This window comes from Ovis aries, chromosome 13 (assembly GCF_016772045.2).
Source record: "Ovis aries strain OAR_USU_Benz2616 breed Rambouillet chromosome 13, ARS-UI_Ramb_v3.0, whole genome shotgun sequence".
Lineage (NCBI taxonomy): Eukaryota > Metazoa > Chordata > Mammalia > Artiodactyla > Bovidae > Ovis > Ovis aries.
The window spans coordinates 21,115,328-21,138,456 of record NC_056066.1 but is presented as its reverse complement, the minus strand read 5'-3'; the positions used below and the strand labels follow the sequence as shown (position 1 = coordinate 21,138,456).

The window sequence follows — 23,129 nt, the reverse complement described above, 5'->3', positions numbered from 1 at the left end:
ACCCATTCTCTGTGCAAGTCTTATTCTCTCTCCATCATCTAAGTGGGTCTTATTCTCTTCCCATTGTGAGATATTTCATAGTCCTGAAATGGAGTGTTGCCTCAATTTCTCATCCAAACCACACCCCTATCCTCGGATATATCACAAACATTCATTCTTCCCTCTCTTTACTGAAATTCTTTCTTTTTACCTTGGCTCTCCTATATATATTGCATCTCTGCCCCACTCTGGTTGAGAAGTTGGTTTGCAAACTGAGTTCCTACTTTTCTATTTGTTGACCACTGAATAAAGCTTGGGATGTTCCAGTGTCAGCTTCAGTTCCATTACTGAATGCGAGAATCCAAGCAGAAAAAGAACCTTCCTGGTGGAGACGAAGGGTCTCACTTGGCTAGGACCTTGGCATGCGTCCAGACAAGCAACTGATTAACATCAGATTTTATTAAAGGGACTGACCACATAGAGGCCAGATCTGAGAACTAAGAAGGAAGAGTAGTCATGGAACAGCAGCCAGACTAGAACAGTTATCTCCAGGTGGTCTCCAGATTTCTCCCCTGTGATTCACCCATTACTCGGCCTACCAGGTCATCTTTCTGAAATGGTCTCATTTTTATGGCTCCTCTGCTTCTTAACTTTCTAGTGTATCTACTGCTTTCAAGTTATACTCTGAAGGCCTGTCTGTGGGTGTCATCAAGGACTTTACTCTCCAGCCATCCACTCGTTGTTTCTCCTCTTTAACCACCCCATCCTGAAGTATTGGAGCTGAAGCTCCAGTTCTTTAGCCACCTGATGTGAAGAGCTGACTCACTGAAAAAGACCCTGATGCTTGGAAAGATTGAAGGCAGGAAGAGAAAGGGATGACAGATGGTTAGATGGCATCACTGACTCAATGGACATGAGTTTGAACAAGCTCCGGGAGATGGTGAAGGTCAGTGTCTGGGATGCCTGGGGTGCTGCAGTCCATGGGTCACAAAGAGTTGGACATGACTGAGCAACTGAACAACAACAATAATCCCATCCTTGGGTTGCCTCTGTTGTCCCCTGCTGAAGGCCTACTCACCTGCCAAGATTACATTCAAACATTACTTCTTCCATGAAAGCTCTCCTGATGTCTTCTATACAGAATTGACTCTCCCCTCCTCTGCAAATTAACTGTATAACTGTGTTAATATTTCTATCCTGTGCCTGTTATCTTGATCTGCTGTGTTTGTTTAAAGGTGTCTCTCCTCTATTACACTACAGGCTAATTGAAAACAAGGTTTCATCTTCTTTGTCTGTGTAGCCCTGTAGTCAAGCACCCTGCATAGCACAGGGTATGTATGTATATAAAGTTGCTCAGTCATGTCTGACTCTTTGCAACCTCATGGACTATAGCCCACCAGGCTCCTCTGTCCATGGAATTCTCCAGGTCAGAATACTAGAGTGGGTGGTCATTCCCTTCTCCAGGGAATCTTCCCAACATAGGGGTCAAACCTGAGTTTCCTGCACTGCAGATTGATTTGTTACCATCTAAGCCAACAGGGTTAGCAGAGGTTAGACAGTCAATAAATTTTAGTTAAAATAAACTGAGTGGGAAAAAAAAAAAATTCCTGACTGCATGTCAGAAAGCTCTGATTCTGAAAACAGTGGTTTGGAATAGAGGACCTGTGAGAAGACTTGAATTTATAGGAGACAGATCTACAGCTAATTTAAAAGTTTTATGATTGTCATTAACATCTTTTCTTTAATATTTCCACTGCGTTATTAAAGAGATGGCACACATTAAATGATTTTTCAAAGCACTGGCCTTAATGCTTTTTACTGTTAGGGAAGGTTGCATGATTTACATTAATACATTTTCCCTTTTGGCATCAGGAAGCAATTTACACCATTTAAAATGGTAGTTCTGAATTTACTACGTGATTTCAAAGTTTAATCAACACAGTCCAAAAGATCCATACAGAGGTAAAGATTTAAAAAGAAAATCACTATTGAGTTGCACAGAATAATTGTTCAACCAGCACCACTGACTGGAATTCTAGCTTCCGGCACTTGCTTCCTGGCCCAAGTTCAGGCTTGGGCATACTTGGTGTTGATATAAGAATAGCCTAAGAGTGATAGATCAAAAAAGAGACAGGATATTTGGAACTCAAAGCATCTCACTTCAGACATTCTACCCCCTAACAAAGGGGTAAGATCATTTCCAGTTAGGGAAAAGGGGATGGAATCAGGGAGAACCTTCAGTAATTTCTTTGGAAGGTCATGGAAGTTTGTGAACCAAACTAGTGTCAGAGGCAGGAGCTGAACTGAAGCCCCATGATTTATTCCAGTTTGAGGGTATTTTTATTTCATACTGGCTGCTCAGATCCTCCCACCTATCTGGTCCAGGAGGACTCAACCAAGTCTCCACCTAGACATCCCAGGTCCTCCATTTTCTACAGTTCACTCTAGTTGGTATCAGCCCTACACTAGGGCTTGTTTAGAAACAAAAACTGGTCCAAAAGGACATATGCACTCCAGTGTTCATTGCAGCACCATTCACAATAGCTAAGACATGGAAGCAACCTAAATATCCATTGACAGAGGAACGGATAAATACGATGTGGTCCATATATACAATGGAACATTACTCAGCCATTGAAAAGAATGATGTGAAGCCATTTGCAGCAATATGGATGGACCCAGAGATTGTCATACTGAGTGAAGTCAGATAAAGGAGGAGAAATGTTGTATGACATCTTTTATATGTGGAATCTGAAAAAAAAAATGATACAAATGAACTTATGTACAAAACAGAAACAGACTCACAGACTTAGAGAATGAACTTATGGCTGCCGGGGGTGGGGAAGGATGGGGGAAAGGGATAGTTAGGGAGTGGGGAATCCACATGTACACACTGCTATATCTAAAATGGATAACCAAGAAGCACCTACTGTATAGCACAGAGAACTCTACTCAATGTTGAGTTCAATGGCAGCCTGGATGGCAGGGCAGTCTGGGGGAGAATGGGAGCATGTATATATATGGCTGAATCCCCTTGCTGTCCACTGGAAACTATCACAACATTGTTAATGGGCTATACTCCAATATAAAATAAAATGTTAAAAAAAAAAGAAACAAAAGGATTTTCTATCCTTTCACTAGCCTACAGCTCTGGATACTGCACTCAGATTTTCTTCCACAATAGGGAAAATGTTTCAAAAGCTAATGGTGGAAAGGAACAAAAACACCTTGAAAGACAAGGGTGAACACATTTAAGAAATTAAAACAGGGCTTCCCTGGTGGCTCCACAGTAAAGAATCTGCCTGCCAATGTAAGATACACAGGTTTGATCCCTGGTGTGGGAAGATCCCATATGGCACGGAGCAACAAAGCCCGTGTACTGCAACTATTGAGCCTGTGCTCTAGAGCCTGTGCTCCCCAACAGCAGAAGCCTCAGCACTAAGCCTGTGCACCCCACCTGGAGAGTAACGCCCGCTCTGTGCAACTAGAGAAAGGCCCTCATGGCAATGTAGAACCAGCGCAGTCAATAAATAAGCAAAACTATTTTAAGAAATTAAAACAAAATGATCATTTATTGTTTTTAATATGTAGTCAAATATGACAGCAGTATTACACAAATTGCTCCCTTCTCCCCCTTCTAAAAATTCCCAAATATGTTGACTCCAACTGAAAGTGAAAAATAAAAAATAAATGATTTAATTCTGACAATAGCAATTGACAGAGAGAAGACATATGGCGATTTGGTCACAACCAGCTTCCAGACCTTAAAAGATGAATTGGGTCACCATGGCAGTTGATACACTGCGCTTTCTTACAAAATGATTACTAGGAAAAACAAAGAAATCAGATTTCCCACATACTGTAAGCAAAAGAAATGCAGAAAAATTGGTTTAAGAAGCTGAGGAAAACGTCAATGAATTATTGCAATCATAATGATCCCCAGGTAAGAGATAGATGGCAAATGAATAAACTGTAAGGAAATACATTCAAACTTAGGTAATTAATCTTACAGTGAAAATAATCAAGAAGATTGCAGAAGTATGTAGCATCCAAATTACTGAATTTAAACAGGGGATTCCAGTAAGGTCTTCTGCTATCATATACCATCAGTGCAAATTCAGATACAATCATTTTTACATTTGCAGGTTCAGGTATGTCAAGCATGAGGTCATCGAGGAAGTATTTGAATATGATTTGACTATGAAAAAATGCGATCTCCAGTGTCTCATTGACATGGCAAAAGAAGTAGGAATGATGCCCGGAGGATTGGAGTAAATTCAAAACACTCAGTTTTCCAAGGATTAAATGAAGTTTTGGAAAAACCTCAGCAAAATTAACCTTCACCTGACAGACATGTCCTTGATTTGAAGTCCAGGGCTGTGGAAGAGAGAAACAAACGGTGACAGCCTTACCCATCGCCTTTCCTTTTGTTGGGGGTTGACTGGGTGGTGGTATTTAATCACTAAGCTGTGTCTGACTCTTGGTGACCCCATAGACTATAGCCTGCCAGACTTCTCTGTCCATGGGATTTCCCAGGCAAGAATACTGGAGTCAGTTGCCACTTTCTTCTCCAGGGGATCTTCCCAACTCAGGGGTCGAACCTGTGTCTTCTGCGTTTGCCAGGCAGATTCTTTACCACTGAGCCACCAGGGCAGCCCTGTGTGTAGAGGATCAGACTTTCCCCTCAGTGTTCTCTCTCAGCAGCTCCATAGTGAGCTTTGTGATTCTGACAAAGGCTACAATGATACCCACTTTGAAATGCATTTACAAATATTCTGTGTGCCAGTGCAACTGGCGTGAAACACAGACAGCCCTCCCCTCCCTGGGTGCCCAGTTTCTCCTCCTTTCACCCTTCAACATTTCAGATGACTACAAGCCGAATTACCAGAAACAGTAGTAAATTCCTGGCATTGGAAGTTACCATGATCCCAGCTGGCATGCAAAAAAAAAAAAAAAAAAAAAAAAAAAGCCTGTTTCTTTTTTCCCCTGAAAATAACGTTCTTCCCAAGCACTGTTCAAATGCCTCAAATGAGGCAAATGAGAGATTTGTTTTGATCGACCAATGAAAAGACTTCCCTCATCTCAGCTACGGCCCTGAGATTTAGTTCCAATAAACACAAAATGTTTGTGTCTCAAGAAACTTATTTCATTTCCCTAAGATGATCTTAACATTTTTTAGCAAAGGAAGCTCTGATTTTACTTGATGGCATTTTCAGAGTAGCCACTTACATAGTAGCCAAAGAAGACACTTTGAATTTGTATTTCCCTGCTAAAAATATGGCACGGAGTATATTTTTGTTCAGACTAGTTTTACAATGGTTGCTTAGGCGTGAATGTCTAGACATGAGTATGGAGACTGGGTCCCAAGATGGTCAAACTTCACAGAGATCTAGATCTGGGTCTGTAGAATATTGTACCCTTTCCTCAGGAAAAGTATCTTTATTGTCTATGTGTGGTTGGATGTTGCATGTTGTCTGGTATAAGGGAATCAAAGTACGTGGTTATGCCTTGTAAGTCAGAGGGCAATAAGTGAAAAGTGTCCTTTTGGTCATTACTTACTCAAGTAGTCCCATTTTTAGGGAAGAAGCCTTATGAATTTAGCAATGGTGCCATTGAAGAGGCACAGATGAGTTTTAGCTAAAATGGGGCCACCTCTGCCTTCTGGATGTCACGTGTTTCTTGGCATAACTGGCGGGATCTGTGACCCAGTGTCTCAAAGTCTGGGTAACTTAAATTTGAACTGATCTTCATTGAATATGTATTTGCACATTGCTCTAAAGAAGTTGAAAATTACACTTGAAGGCATATTTTGATCTTTATTTTTCCATGAATCATCCCCCGTCCACCCATTTCTAGACTTCTTCTCATATAGGAAATGTCTAAAATTAGTTTCACACTATGTATCTATTTGATAGGCACCAAAGGTTTATGGTTGTATGAAAAGTAAGTGATATTTGGTCATGAATATATATATATATATATATATATATATATATATATATAGTAATGCTAGGGATGGGAGAGACCACTTTTATAAAAAAAAAGAAAACAACACTCCAGTGGCATTGACAGAAGTCACTGAGGTTTTTCAACTGAAATAAAAATGCATATATTACTATCTGCCAAGTTAAATCTTTTTACCTTATCTCATTAGGAGAGGCTTTTTAAAAAAGCAATTTTCAAATGTTAATAAATCTTAGAAATTAGAAAAAGATGAGCAAAAGCACATGTTTTGCATTAGTGAATCTTTTATCCTGGATTTAAAGTAACATAGACTCTTTCAGTGTGGACAGTGATCTGGAAATTAATAAGAATTAACACTGAGAAGCCAATGATGATGTGTTCTATAAATTTGTTATGGAGAATTGATTCAAGAATTTAGGTAATTTTACTTGAGCAATGATCATCTTACTGCTTTGCAATAATCATTGTGAGAGCAATGGGCATTGGATGATTTAAAATACATGTCAGGCAGGCAATAATTAGGCACATGCATTGAAATTTAAGTTGATATTGGAAAATCTTTGTCAAAACCTTAAGTATCACCAGTGTCTGATATGACAGTGGTAAAGAAGGAATTCATACACACACTTGAGGATCTCCTAGGTTGGAGTTTTCTGATTTCTGTGATGGTCTTGGTTGGGAAAGGTCTCTCTGGGTGTTCTTGTCAATACTCTATAGCCTTGGGTATTATAATCAAAGCTTTCAATTATGAATGTAAATTAGCAACTTGTAGTAAACAATGAAGAATGCTTCCAAAGTCTGGGTTGGTCTTTTAGCAAAGGAGTAGAGGAAGACCTGATACTCCAGCTGGAGGTTTGTTGTTATTTGTAAGATATTCTTAAGGGGTTGTCTCATAACGTCACCAACTTTTCCAATTGGCGCAGCACAGATGCAAGTACAAACACAGGGTTGTTTATGGGAAATCACTGATCCTACAGGAAAACTGACATAAGGCACACTGAATCAGCAGGAACTTTGGCTTGATAGGTTTAGACAGAACAACTCAGACATCTCCAACTTGCAATTATTTGGGACAGTCCAATTTTTTTTCCCCCAAAGAGGGACAATAAAAAGAAATCAATATCAGAAATAGAAAACTTAAGAAAAAAGTAGTTCATGTAGATATACTTAAAATTGGACATACCAAACATCAACTTCTATGCACATTTTGAAAGCAAAGATGATGGAGCAAGATTTGCAGATGTGTGAAATACCCAGACGAAAACTCCTTGAAGTCTCTGAGATACTGAAGCTGTGTGAACCAACTCCCTCACTGAGGCAAACACCCCTGTGGCAGCTATTTCAGGGCAAAGCAAAACCACCAAACAGCCTTATCTCTTGCTATGAGAAAGTAAATCCCCAAGTTCCAGAGGTAAACAAAAAATCTTTGGATCTCTCACAATATTTGTAAAACTAGGAGATGATGAAATAGAAAAAGATGATGTTCGGTTGTGATTGAACTAGTGACTTCTACGGTCCCTTCTCATGCAAAGAGTTTACGATGCCAAGTCTTAATATTAATTGAAAAAAACCTATTTATAATGAAGATTAAGTGCCAAGAAAAAGAGAAACATTTCTTTTTTTCTCCTGATATATTTTGTTCATTAGATAATTCAGTAGTTTGCCCAATCTCATCCCCGGGGATATTTGGCGATGTCTGGAGACATCTTTCATTGTCACAGCTGAGATGTGTGTGTGTGTGTGTGTGTGTGTGTGTGTGTGTATGTGAGCTACCAGCATGTAGTCAATGGGAACTTGGTAAGCTGGCAAACACTCTGCAATGCAAGAGACCACTCCACCACCCCATCCCCAGATGTGAATTATGGGACCCCAAATGTCAATAGGGCTGAGGTTGAGAAAACCTGAGACAACCTAATGAATGACAAACAACCACACATACCTAAAGTACAAATGCTTCATTGATCTACGGATACTTCTGGAAGACCTTGACAAGATGGCATTGATAAATCACAAAGACACAGTAGAAATATGAGAATAAGATAGTGAACTATTATTACATCTAATCAGGAAGAATTCAAATGAGCTAAAAAGACTTTTCTTCTCATAAATGAAATTAACACATCTTTTGAAATTGAGCAAACAGCAGAGATGGGCAATGATGTATCATATTTCAGAAACGTTCCTCAGACAAGTACTTGAGAGTTCCCTATCTTAGTAGAATAGAAATTAGAACTGGAAATTGGATAGAGTAATAGTGAGCCAATCAATTTGCAAAGTTGTGTTTGAAGATTTTACCCTATTACAATTATCAGTGGACATGTCTGATCTCTTATTGTTTGTATCTATCACTGTATATCACAAGACCTAGCACAGGAACTTGGTTCCAGTAGGTGCTCAATAACTATTTAAGTGAACTGGATGGTTGAATGAATGAACAAATGAAGAAATAAATCAAAGTGCCCTGTAAAATGTAAAGTGCTTTACGAACAAAACGAAATAGGAGTATGTAGTATGTAATGCCATTGATCTCATAACATTTGCTCCAAAAAGCTTCTTAGGCTCCACTAGTTTAAAAGTAAAAACAAATTGTGATAATTCAGTAAGAAAATCTGCTATGAAGATGACTAGTTTTCAGGTACCTCTGGGAAGAAGTGAAGCAAATGCAGAGCAATTTTAAGTGACACAAGATAGTATTGCCAACTTAGATGGCCATAGGTAGAGGCATGTAAAACCAGATAAAGACCTTACAATAACCAGAACTGGAACTACTGGTACCGTTCTTAGGACAACCACTCGATGGCGGAAGGTTGGTCCAATGTTCTCTATTCTAGGACAGAGCAGAGAGTCAGGATAGCAAATAAAAGCTGCTTTTAGGCAGACTGTGCCTTCTAAGGGCTTTCCTAATGGCTCAGAAGGTTAAGAATCTGCCTGCAATGCAGGGGACCTGGGTTCAATCCCTGGGTCGGGAAGATCCCCTGGAGAAGGGAATGGCAACCCACTCCAGTATTCTTGAAGCTGCGTGGTGGGCTTTAAATACTGACGGAGAGGGTGTAGGCAAAAAGAATTGGAACAAAAATGAATAATCAGGAGTTTTAAGTTCAAGGCTCACTTCTGATGCTGGGCACATGACTATATCTCTCTGGGCCTCAATTTTCTGATCTGTAAATGAAGAGGTTGGATTAGATGACCTTCCATGATTCTGGCATATAGATGATAATGCTGAAAACTGGAGGCTGGGAAAGTAAAAGCAAGAGAAATCTCTGGAAATTAATAAAATACATCTTAATAAAATATCTAAAAATTGCCTGAAGAAATACAAAGCAAAATAACAATTCACAGGAGGAAAGAACCTTAACCGCAGCATCTATTTTTCAGATAATCTTAAATATTAATTTCTTATCATGGAAGTGTCTTGAATCAAGGCATGAGTTCCAGAAAAACTTTTTCTTATTGCCCTGGGCAATAGACACTAGGGCACTGCCAAACTTATACTCCCTCAGAATGAGGAAATAACATAATAATTTTCCTTTTTGCCAAAACTAAGAAATCACACTAATCTGAGAATATGTATTGCCTGAATATGACAAAATTCAATTTTATTCTTTTCATGTAGTTTACATTTGCAAATTTTTACATTTAAAATTAAGTTCCACCTACTGTTATATTTTAATGTGTCAGGCCCTTACATTTGAGTCACAGGGAGAAAATGCATATTTGAAATTATTTGTTTGAGGTACTCTCTTCTAAAGAGAAGCCTGCTGGTCAGCTCCAGGGTTTCTCTTTGTTGTGAAGAGTTAACTGGGAAATCAGAAAAAACTGGAGAAGCTCAGGGACATTACACAATAAAGAACTGAGCCAGATGAAGGATGCACCCAAGGACTTTGAGAGAAAGGATGGTTGTGGCTGATGTCATTCAGGGGGAACGTAAGAGAGATTATTAATATGGGGAAAAGGAATTGAAGCAATTCTTGAGTGTATGTTCCTTTGGCATTTCCTCAAGAACTATACTGATTTGATTGTCTTTGAATGCCTTTAGGATGGATGGACTTTTTTTCCCTCCGAATACAAGTTCGTGCTGATACTGGGCCAAGAGATGCGCTTTATATGGGTTGTACATGAGTGCTTAGTTGTTCTGTTGTGTCCAACTCTGCAATCCTGTGGACTGTAGACCACCAGGCTCCTCTGTCCAAGGGATTTCCAAGGCAAGAGTACTGGAGTGTGTTGCCATTTCCTCCTCCACTGGATCTTCCCGACCCAGGGATCAAACCTAGGTCTTCTGCATTGCAGGTGGATTCTTTACTGTCTAGGCCACCAGGGAAGCCCCTTCTTTGGGTTCAGTTGACATAAGGTTTTAAAAGTCTGTGTTTGCTCAATCTACATACTAATAATCTTGCAAGGAAGACAGGACAGAAATATTTTTATTTTCCCAACTTGCAAATGGAAACTTCTAGTGATAAATGTGATTTTCCTGAGGACATAGTGGAAACTCAAAACTGTGTCAGCTGGGATTCTTTTCATTATTTTAAGCTGCCTCTCTGAGAGAAAAACAGGCCCAGGAACTATCAAATCTATTTTTTTCTCCTCCTCCTTTTCTCCAGGAAGAAAGTGAAAGTGTTAGTCGCTCAATCGTGTCCGACTGTTTGTGATCCAATGGACTGTAGTCTGCCAGGCTCCTCTGTCCATGGAATTCTCCAGGCAAGAATACTGGAGTGGGCAGCCATTCCCTTCTCCAGGGGCTCTTCCCAACCCCAGGGATGGAACCTGGGTCTCCTGCATTGTAGGCAGATTCTTTACTGTTTGAGCCACCAAAAAGGAAAGACTTGTACAGCAGAGTTAATAGAATTTTCTGCAGACAGGAGTGTTCTGTGCTGTCTAGTAAGGAAGCCACAAGTCCCATGTGACTTTTGGGGGCTTGAAATATGGCTAGAGTGACTGAAGAACTGAATTTTTACTTAATTTTAGTTAGTTTAAATCATTCAATTTGGCTACTGTATATATTGGACAGCACATCCTAGAAGCTTCCTGTGAGACTGCCCCATTGTATGTTCTCAGTTACTAAGTTGCTTCTGAATCTTTGGGACCACACAAACTGTAGCCCACCAGGCTTCTCTGTCCATGCAATTTCCCAGGCAAGCATATGGGAGTGAGTTGCCACTTCCTTCTTCAGGGAGTCTTTCTGATCCAAGGATTGAACCCTGTCTCCTGCACTGGCAAGTGGGTTCTTTACCACTGAGCTAGACATCCCAAAGTAAAATAATAATTAGAGGTAAACTGCACTTTATTATTTAGCTTTCTATTTGTTAGTACATGTTGAATTTCAAACCTTTCATAAACAAATCAATGCCGTGGTCAGTTTCACCTCATTGGCTTAAGATATTTTTCTTGACTTTGAATACTTTTGACAAGCAAAAATGTGTCCAACTCTTTGCAACCCCATGGACTGTAGCCTGCCAGGCTTCTCTGTCCATGGAATTCTCCAGGCAAGAATTCTGGAGTGGGTAGTCATTCTACTCCCAACCCAGGGATTGAACCTGGGTCTCCACCACAGGCAAATTCTTTACTGTCTGAGCCATCTGGGAATCCTTTATCTATTCACTAAATGTTTTTACAAATAATTAAGATGAAATAACTAACTTCCTCTATAGCACCATTTATCTGATTTCTCTAGAACTTTGTATACGTCCCTTTGCTTTTATTCTCCTTTTACTGGGTTCATAGTATATGAAATAACACGCAGATGCGTCCTTTCTAATACATAATATATGAAAAGTTCAAAGCACCAGAGTCCATTCTGAATTTCCAGAAACTCTGTGAATGTCTGCTCTTCCTTTGCAGCAAATGGGCACCAAGAACAAACCAGAGGTACAGAATTGAATGAAAGTTTCATGAAAAAAAAAAAAAAAAGGATTCAGTCAGCCTTTTCCCTTACTTCTAAAAGATTCATCAACAACAGAAATATCTCACCACCTTTAACTCCTGATTTGGCTGGGAAGTTTTCCCATACTTCAGCAGCCTTTTCACTTTTACTTACTGGGTGCTCTTGTACACTGGACAATTCAGAGAGTTTTAGGTTATTTTACAAAATCGGCATTTAAAAAAAAATCAAAAGTGGAAGATGAACTTTGAAAGGGATAGAAATTACACCACTACTTCAAAGAGTTGAGAAAGGTATTGGATATATATATGTATATATATGCAGGATTTATATAACTGTCAATCAGCTGTATTGGAAGCCACACCTAACACAAAAGCCAGTGAAAGAAGCATCAACTTATCCTAGAAGGAATCGTCTATGTGTTCCTTAATGCCTTTGTAGAATACCCATTGCACCAGTTATATTGGCAAGTCATTTGGTAACTGCTAACCGACCAAACCTACTCCACAAAAAATAAATTGGTTTATTTCATATCAACTGAACGTAGCTATAGCAGAGAGCTATAGCAGTCATCACACCCTTCAATCACCTTGCTTGCCAATTTTTTTGTTCTTGCAATTATTGTCTAAGCAGGTTAGGGGAAAAATGAACACCCTCATCAGGTAATTTAAAATGTAAAGCAAAATATACTTGATGGAAAATGCCACGCATTTACATCAGACGGTTGTGAGGATAATGTGTGATACTCTGTTAGTGGACTGATGTCATTTGATGTAGACACTGTGTACAGATGCTGAGTTGGTAGTAAAGTGCTACTTACGAGACAGCTCTGCTTCTTGATACCTGAATCTGCAAATGCTGGACATGGGTACCTTATGAGAATTAACAACTTCTTGGCACAAGATGTAAGTTTCATGGGTCGAGATGATGATGAAATTGTACACACAGTACCTGAATTCAAACTTTAGGAGCTCAGTATATATATTAACCACTTTCCTCCTCTGGAGGTGGAGGGTGCCTTTCCTGTCTTCACTCACAGGGATGGTTCAAAATCTGGACTGTGATTACGGGGCAAACAACAGATCCATCTAAGGAGCTTTTTGCATCTGCTTTATTTTGCCAGGGAGGGAAGGGGTTGATATGAATGGGAGAGCGGCTCCAACAGGCAGGATAAACAATCGGTGCTGCAACTAGTTGAACCACTTCCGCTAAGTGACATAAAAATATTCTAATATTAAGGATTATTTTACAACTCTATGGAAGTATGCAGTAATGCATCTCGCATTTGTTTTGTCTCGATGACAAAATGCACTCTGAGTCACAAGAGCCTGCCTTGTGTTAGTTATAAACAAAAATATATTTATATATATATATATTTATGTAACTACTATGTGCTTTAAAGAAAATTACTGTATGATTCAGCAGGGTTCTTTCGTTCTTTTTCTCGCCAGGGATATGCTGACTTGAACGGCTTCTTAGATAGGAATCGACAATGAAATGGGCCTCTCAGACTGAAACAGCAAAAAGTTAAAAAAAAAAAATCAAAACACCAAAAACCTCATATGCTTAGAATCCCTTAACATTTTTGCTTCAAAAACGATTAAGGAACTCATGGTACTGTGTCCTTCTGTTTCCTTCAGCCAAGAACAACTGTGCCTTCACAGGACTTCACAGTTGGGAGGTGGAGGCGATGCTTCTGAAAACCAATCAGATGTTTTCCTCGGAGGTGGGGGGAACCAGAAGCCTCCTTTGTCCCTCCCTCTGTCCTCATGCTTAGCTAAAAGGCTACGTACGATCCTGTCACTGCTTACACAGAAGGCATCCAGGAAGAGGGAGGCAAAGTCGGAACTGGAAAGATAAAAGATTCATCCTGTAAAGTAGAGAACTGGTTGGAACATGTGGGTCTAGAGCAGCAAAATAAAATCCTTCAGCCACGTGTCTGGTGGAAAGACACAAAAATCTCTTCTTTTGTGTTTGTTTGGGCCCCTGCATCAGCTACTTTTCTCAGCAAACTGGAAATATTTATCACTGTTCTTTTGAGTGAATGGGTTCAGGCTTTGGAACACAGTTATCAGAGAAGAATATTTGAACCAAAGGTATAGATCCCTTGTGAACTAAAGCTTTATTATTATTATTATTATTTTTCTCGATCCCTTTGCACCCTGCACCTTAAGCCAACAGCATTGTAATCTTGTCATATTTCTGATAAGTCCACAGGAGATGTGCTGAGTGAACTATAGAGGTCATTCCACTAGGGAATTCTATGTTCAGTGGTAACTGGTATCCTCTATAAGTTTAAAAAAAATTTTTTTAACCCTTTCTGGGCTGGCGTTGTCCAGAAATCTCCTTCTGGCTAGAGCAGCTTAGGGCTCCTGTGTATGTATGTGTGTGTGTGTGTGTGTGGGTGTGTGTGTGGGTGTGTGTTTGTCTTAAAGGTATAGGCAAATTTTTAGTCTTAACACCTGTAAGCCAGCACTGGTGCTGTTCTGTCCTAGAAATTTTAGCACTGCTCTGATACGATAAAACCTTCTTTCTCTCCAACTGGTTCAACTTCAGCATAGGCAGGATGGCCAGAACCTCTTCGGAACTTCATTGCTGGCCATCTGCTTGGGCGTCTCTGAAACAGAAAAATGCAAAAGGAGTGAACAGAGTGGTGATGGTCACATCATAAGAAGAGTATATTTGCCAACTGTTTCAGATGAACTTCTGAATTAAACGTAGCAACATATTAAATGATCTCATTACCACCACAGTTGAAACTATACACGCCCAGAGCACTCTGTTTACCTCTCTATTATGGCACTACCACCACCCCCCAGGTGACAGTCCCTTGGCCAAAGCTACCCCCCAAAGGATTGAGAGTTTCTCAAAGACATGGTTTATGCTTTATGTATATTTATGTCTAAAAGACTCCATTAAGTGTCCAGATATAACTAAGCAAAAATGAACAGCCATGAAAAACAAATTTTCTTAATATATAACCATGGACACCTTCTCTTCTTTAGAAGTCAATAATGATATCACTTCATTTATTAATTCACTCAAAAAACCTAAGACCATAAAATTCTGCACAGTTATTAGAGGTGTGCTTCAAATTTGGTGCTTAGACTTCTAGCAAAAACCAGACTAAACGATCAATCACCTCAATATCTTAAGAATTAATTTAATTCTTAGATGGCTTTTTGTGTTTGAAAATGAACAGATGGCATGCCCTGAAAACTGAATCCAACATCAGAGGTTGTGAATAATCTCAAACCCATGTAAATAATTGCACATAAAGACAATGGTCTTAAAATACAGGTTACTTGTATTGACACTTCTCCCTAACCCTTTGTTCATCAAACAAACCTTTTGTGATTTACAAACAGAAGTGATGAAATGAATTATTAAGTTACAGCAGCAGAAGACACTAAAAGGCATTTCTCAGCCACAGTGTTACCAGAAACTACTATTCCATTTATCAGAGTACCTGTTATTTTGGAGTAAATAAACCAATAAATATTAAAGGAAGTTTATTTCTACCTAAGAATTTTAATGAGAAAAATGTTAAATATCGGTGTAGGTATATTGGCATTTGGCAGCTTTCTAGATTGGCCAATTACATTCCACTGTCATGATTAATGGCTGTAAGAGTTTTTCCATCAGGTAGGAATGAGTATTAGCTCTACCTTTTGGAAAAATACCAATCATGGTAATTGCATCTTGCCTGTTAATAATATTAGTACTGTCTCTATAACATTATGTGGTCAGAATGCTTTATATTTATTAGCTGGTTAAGTCCCATTATGTAAGTGGAACTGAATTATCTTTATTTTCCTAAAAGAGAAGGTAAAACTAAGAGGGCTAAATAGCAATTTAGTGTCTTTGTTGGAACTAAAAATCATCATCAATGGAAATATACTAAATGTTTCTAGAGAGATGGACACTGTAATTTATGGTCACTCCTGTTGTGGGAAAATGCCAATATGCTCATTCGTTCTTAAAAAAAAAAATCCCTGGCTGCACCCTATCTTAGATTCCCAGAATGCGGGATCTTAGTTTCCTGACAAGAGATCAAACCCGAGCCCTCTGCACCAGAGGTGCAGAGTCTTAACTGCTGACCACCAGGGAAGTCCTCAGTGTGCCCACCCTTTATAACCCCCACTCTGGTTTCAGTTACTTTGCAGCTGGGCTCCTTAGGGCACAGCTGCCCTTGTGTTTCTTGGAGTCAAGCAGCACCATGAAGTCTATTCTGAAGCTCTACCTTACAAGACCCACTTGGCCCATGGGTCGAGCAGGCAAGTACAGCCCTATGGCCTGAGTGATTTACCACTCAGGCCATAAAGACATTGTGTTACAGGTGACCATTAGAAAGGAGTGCTGATTATCATCAAGAAGACAAGAGATGGCAGGTATTGGTGAGAACGTGATGGAAAGCGAAACTTAGATACTATGGGTGGGAATGTAGACTGGTCCAAAGACTATGGAGAACAATCAGGAAGTTCCTCAAAAACTTAATAATGAATCTACTACATGATCCAGCAATTCCACTTCTGGTATACACCTAAAAGAAATGAAAACAGAAGTCTGATGAGATATCTATCTTCCCATGTTTATGGCAGCATTATTCACAATAGCCAAGATATGGAAACATCGCAGGTGCACATCCAGGGATGAATGGATAAAAAAAGATGCAGTATGGATACACAATGGAATATTATTCTGTCATGAGAAAAGAGGATATCCTGCCATTTGTGACAGCATGGATGGACCCTGAACATTTGATGCTAAGTGAGGTAAGTCAGACAGAGAGACCAGAACTGTGTGATATCACTTATCTGTGGAATCGAAAGAAGTCAGACCTAAGAAAAAAGCAAACAGTGGTTACCAGGTAATAGAAGATGGGGAGATAAGATTGATGGTACTTAAGGGTATATACTTGTGATGAGTATTAAATAATATTATACTATAAGCATGCAATGTAATAAATATCATTACAACAGCAACCATATTACAAAATGTAACTGTACCAAAGTAAAACACTGTATGCCTTAAACCTACACAATGCCAAACTTATCTAATTAAAGAAATAAAAAGGAACACCACTGATGAGAATGTTGATGATGATGCCTGGGAAAGTTATATTTTATTAAACATAATTAATCATATTTCATGCTGTTAGAAGGTGATTTACATACATGATCTTATTTAATGTGTACAATTTACCTTGCACCCAAACCTAAAAAGCTGGCAAATGGCAGATCTAAGATTTAAAATGAGAGCTACCAACTTCCAAAATTAATTCCCCCACTATAGAAATTAGCTCTTAAAATTCATTACTTTGTGTACAATCTATCTGAAATTTGTGAACATAGTTCTATTTTTATTTCAATCTTAAACTATGACATTACCAAGAACTTCAGTATTCTAAGCATTACTAAGAATTCTAAGAATAACTAAGTTAATAATTAATTCTCTGTCTTAGGTGAAAAGGTTGCAGGATTATTAATAATGTTTATCATGTTCTTTGTGAGCTTATCACAGAGGTTCTCAAAATAGAAAGTACACTGAAGCTACCACTGTTAACACAGTACAAACTTATTTTCTGAATTAATTTCATGTCCTTAAAAAAATTTCTTTCATCTTACCAGTACTCATTAGAGAAAAAAACACCCTAACAAGATTTAAAATCACTAGAGATTCCACCACCCACACATAATTTGGTTCAAGTATCTGTGTATATCACTTATTTCTAGAAACACTAAATCACAGCAGATACTGTTTTATGAACTCCCTTATTTCCAATTAAGAACAAAAAAATTTTATGAACTATTCCTCTACAAAATTACTTTTACTGCGTGTAAAAGCATACTACATATAACTCAATATAAGTTATACAGTCAATTTGATTTTGAGATTTTTTCCAGATTGTTTGATAATATAAATAATGCTCCAGTGAATATTTTTGCTGCTAACCTCAAAGGAATATTTCTGATTAGTTCCTTTTATAAACTTATAGAAGTGAAATTATTGATCCAAAGAGAATGTGCAGATTATTTACTAAAAATACCTGAGATGTCTAACATGGTGCTAGATGCTGTTTTGAAGGGCATATGACCAAAGAGGAGTGTAAAACATGGTTTCCGTATGGAAGATAAAAACTTCCTCAGGGAAATAGGGGTAAGACTTAATTTAGGTTTTAAATAAGCATTCTAAGAATGAACAAGATAGAATAGGTATTGCTTCCACTGCCGCTGCCAAGTCGCCCCAGTCACGTCCAACTCTGTATGACCCCAGAGATGGCAGCCCACCAGGCTCCTCTGACCCTGAGATTCTCCAGGCAAGAACACTGGAGTGGGTTCCCATTTCCTTCTCCAATGCATGAAAGTGAAAGTGAAGTCACTCAGTCGTGCCCGACTCTTAGCGACCCCATGGACTGCAGCCTACCAGGCTCCTCTGTCCATGGAATTTTCCAGGCAAGAGTACTGGAGTGGGTTGCCATTGCCTTCTCCGGAATAGGTGTTATCTAACTACAAAATTATTCACGACTCCTATTTTATATGTATAAAACTGAAAGATTTATACTTCTACAGTTTTTGACTAGATGCAAAGAGAGGGCATTTCCCATAATATTATGTCAAAATTTACAATGAAATCTAGTAATTGTTATGCAACTGGTCTGATTTTACATTCTTTTACCAGTTCTTGATATCTTAATTTTAACCCTAAAAATGCCACAGAGTAATAAGCTTATCAAAATCCTGCTTCCTTTCTAAAATGCTTTCACACATCACAAATCAATTAAATGATCCTAAATAAAACACTTGATTTCTCTGGGCTTTTGTTTCCTTATCTGTAAAATGATATTTGGGGATCTGTCCTCTAAAATTATAGGATCCTTATACCTGCTTGCCTGAGATAACTGATCACTGGGGAGAAGTTACTTAAAGACTTCTCTGGGTCATGGTTCTTCTGATCGTTGTCCCTCCTACCTTCCTCCACTGACTTTTAGGATCCCTAAACTGAAATCTAGTCCTAACTGAAGTTGTTTTCCTATCTGCAGTTGCTCAGAGAATTTCCTTACAAATGAAAGCAAGGGGTCAGTTCTCTGACTTTCACGATTCAGTGTTTAGTTCTCTTAGAACAATCGTAAGGTTGGTGACTACCAACCTTATCTTTAAGCTTGGTAGATACCATGAGGCATCTATCCAGTAGACAAATGGGATCTAGAAACCTGGGCATCATGTCTGGCTCTGCCATGAAATATGATGGATGGGTCACAATCCAGCATTTAATACTTCTTTCTTGAGGCTTAAACTTGTCCCAGCCTGTGTTCTTTTTAGAATGGCTAATTCAAATTCTTACAGAAACTGATGGGCCACAGGGTCACTTGTTAACAGGGCAGGATGTATGCTGAATATTGAAAAATTCAAACCAGACTGTAATGTTAATTCATTACAGAGATGCAGGATGTCATGGCTTAAAACATGACTGTGTGTAATGCGTGGGTGCTCTCTAATTTCATTTCTGAGAATTATTTATGCGACTCATCACATTCAGAAGTAAATGTTCACGCTGATATGTCTGCAATGGGGCGGGCCATGCAGGCAGGTATTCTCCCTAATTACTCCTTCAGAACTATTAACTGAACAGTCATTCAGATCTGTCTCAATGGTCTGTGGCGAGATAATTAGCTGAAATATCCACAAACAGACCTGCAGGGTGCCCTCCGTTAGCAGTGTACACAAAACTGCAGCTGGAGACCTGTCTTCAAGCTCAGAGAGCAAAGCAGAGAGTGCTTTTCACGTGTTAGATGAACCCTTGAAAGGCAGTTACTAGACGTGAGTGTGAAAGACAAGGGGCTAATTCTGAACTTCCAGGCCCACCTAGAAGACACCTGTGGTGTTTGATGGTGCTTGACAAGCAGTTGTTCTGAGATGTCTAGTATTTTGTGCTTTCTTCAGTAAACAGGGAGAAGTGGAAGGAGGCTGAGATTCTGAGGCGTGGACAGCATCTTGGTCCTGTCACTTCCCAGCACAGGACTCAGGCACAGTCGAGTGTTTTGTTTCTTAGTTTCCCCATTTGGAAAATGAAATGAACTAGATGATCTTCTTTTAAATAATTTTTTCTTTTTTAATTAAAAAAAAAAATTAAACCATGGACCCTTTGTTCCAATGAAATTTTACCCGAAGCCCAGACAGGATCGCAGAGTAAAGGTCTCTTTTCATTATGATGGATGAAGCCCTGCTTACACACTTCCTGAGCCCTGGGGGATCTTGTGAGTTTTGGAAACTATTGAACTGGATCTGCATTTCTCACCTTGCAGACAATCACAAGGCATTCTGTTAAAATGCAGATTCTGATTCGGCAGACCTGGGAGAGGTCTGGGACTCTGCATTTCTAACAAGGTCCCAGGTGATGCTGATGTTGCTGGTCCACAGCACGTTGGGAATTGCAAGGACAATGATTCGCTATGCTCTCTGCAATCAGCATTCTTTAAAAGTGAGTGGAAGAAAAAATACTGAACTCTGACTTTACTTGGATCTCTGCGGACCTTCACGGAAACTCCAGTATGACTGGGTCAGCCTTTTCACATTTGGCTTTGATCACCTTTGACTGTCCAGAGGAAGGGAATCATTTCTCTCATCTCCTTATTTTGTGTTGCATATTAATTCAACACAAGTTATATTCACTTATAAATCTGGGCTGCCAGTTTTAGCAAATGGATCTATAGGCCATCAGTTAAATTTGAATGGCAGATAAACAATGAGTATTATTTTTAAACTATACTTCATGGACATACTCATACTAAAAATTACTCATTGTTTATTTGAAATTTAAATTTATCTAAGTGTCATGTATTTGACTTGGCAACCCTAAATCCACAGGAAAACACAATATAACATCTGTGGGCCCTGGACAGTCAAACTTGCAATCTAATTAAAATAAATGACTTCTATTTGAGGTTGTGTCTCTTTGCTTCAAAACTTGTAGGTTACTTTTTTCTTAAAAAGAGAACTCAAATGGATTTGTCTGCCTTCTGGTGTGACCAAGAATTCTAAGCAATAACTCTTGTGTGATACAAAGCCTGGGTATTTTTTTTTTTTTTTTGCACAGTCTCTACTCATCCTATTTCCGTTACATTTCCTCATGTGAAAGTTGTTTTACTATCCTGCAGCTGTCTCTTTTCCAACCTAAAATTATGAATTGCCAGTGGTCTGTTCCCTTCATTTTAGAACTATGTTATGGATGAATCCTGAAGAATTACTTACTATAACCATAGTTAACATATATCCCAAATGAAAATTGTCCCAAAGCATATGAAGAACAGCTATTTACTGGGAATAACAAAACCATCATAATACTCACATAATTTTCTAAAAGATAAAGTACTCTTAAAGGGGTGATAGATAGTTAGGGAGTTTGGGATTGATAAGTACACACTGCTATATTTAAAATGGATAACCAACGAGGAGTTACTACATAGCACAGGGAATTCTGCTCAATGTTATGTGGCAGCCTGGATAGGAGGGGAATTTGGGGGAGAATGGATACATGTACGTGTATGGCTGAGTCCCTTTGCTGTCCACCTGAGACTATCACAACACTGTTAATCAGCTACATTCCAATATAAAATTAAAAGTTTTAAAAAGGAGGGAATAGATTGGAAGTTTGGGACTGACATGTACACACTAATATGTTTAAAATAGGTTAGGACTTCCCTGGTGGTCCAGTGGTTAAGAATCCACCTACCAATGCAGGAACACAGTTTTGATCCCTGGTCTGGGAAGATTCCACATGCCTAGGGGCACCTAAACCTATGCACCGTAACTGTTGAGCCCATGCACTGCAACCAGAGGGGAGCCCCTGCTCGCCACAGCTAGAGAAAGCCTACATGCAGCAATGAACACCCATCACAGCCAAAAATAAAATAAATAATAATAATAAAAATTAAAAGATAACTGGCCAGGACCTACTGTATAGCACAGGGAACTTCGCTCAATATTCTCGTATAAGCTAAATGGAAAAAGAATTTGAGAAAGAACAGATACATGCATAACTGAATCACTTTGTTGTATACGTAAAACTAATACAACATTGTTAATCAACTATATTCCAATATAAAATAAAAACTTAAGAAACAAAGTAAAATGAAAATTAAGTGATTAATGGCTGCTAAATTAGGGGAAGAAATTTTTTAATATGGGAAGAACAACCTTGCAAACATACATTTCAAACAATGTCCTTTTTTTTTTTTTTTTTTTAATATAGCCCACTGATCTCCGAAGGAACTAAAAATGTCACTTGGGGAAATTAAAAAAAAAAAATTATTGAAGTCAAAGCCCACGTTGGCCAACTGATTTAGAATCTATCGCTGGGGCTCAGGCAGTGGATTTTTTATTTTTATTTTTTTAAGTTATCTGGGTCAGTCAGATGCACAGTAAGGGTTGAGAACCACTTTCCATGTCTATATCCCATGCTCTCCTACTTCTGAGCCCTTGCCTGTGGTTTCCCTGACCTGGAATGCCACTCACTTCATCATTTTTACTTATGTAAACACTATCCATTTCATATTATTTCCCAGAAAGCTTTCTAGATTCCCACCTACAGATCAGAAGTTACTTTTCATCTTCCTGTGTTGTCACAGACATTTCCTGATATTTTAGCTACATGTCTTATCACGGTTTAGCCCACGTGGTTATTGCTTATGTGGTTGCCTACATGCACTGTATGTATCTGTCTTCAGGACAACGTCATATCTATCCAACCCTGAACTAGCCATGGCAGTGTGTACTGAAAATACCTGACATCTGGAGTAGATGCCTTTTGTATGTAACATCTGTCTCTTCTGCAAGATGTTATTTTCAGTCATAACCGGAAAAGGAAATGAATAATAATAATGACCGGAAAAGAAGACGACGGTGAAAACCTTCCTGTTGTGAACTTCATAGATGTAATCATATCAGCAAAAAACTAATAAATAAACAAAACAAATATTACTGCACAAATGGTAAAATAGAATGACAATGTATTTTTGAAAAAAGGTGGAAAAGACACATGAGGGAATGTTGCCAAATGGGTGAGTACCAGGTTCAGAGGATGATTTGCACTTTGTAAAAATAGAACTGACATGACTCAAGTTCTTTTTCTTTGTCTTCACAAACACAATGCTGTCATTCTTTATTTTGAATCTATTGTTTTAACACAGACACTTGAAGTACTGGTGGGTTGGAGACCTCTTGATCCTGAACACATAAAAAGACTAGATTTTTATGGAGTCATGATTCATAAGAATTCATTCATCCTCTAAATGAAACATACAACTGAATGT

General features: G+C 38.7%; 1 protein-coding gene across 2 annotated transcripts in view; it reads right to left on the bottom strand.

The window, feature by feature from the left end:
- Positions 1-3,522: 3,522 nt before the first annotated feature.
- Positions 3,523-23,129, bottom strand: part of PLXDC2 (plexin domain containing 2) — a 447,502-nt gene continuing 427,895 nt past the window's right edge. For both annotated transcript variants that reach the window (XM_027976592.2, XM_027976593.2), the window contains exon 14: positions 3,523-14,435. In XM_027976592.2, coding sequence (XP_027832393.1) covers positions 14,319-14,435 — 117 coding nt within the window. In that variant the 3' untranslated portion in view covers positions 3,523-14,318. The remainder of the gene's footprint in view (positions 14,436-23,129) is intronic.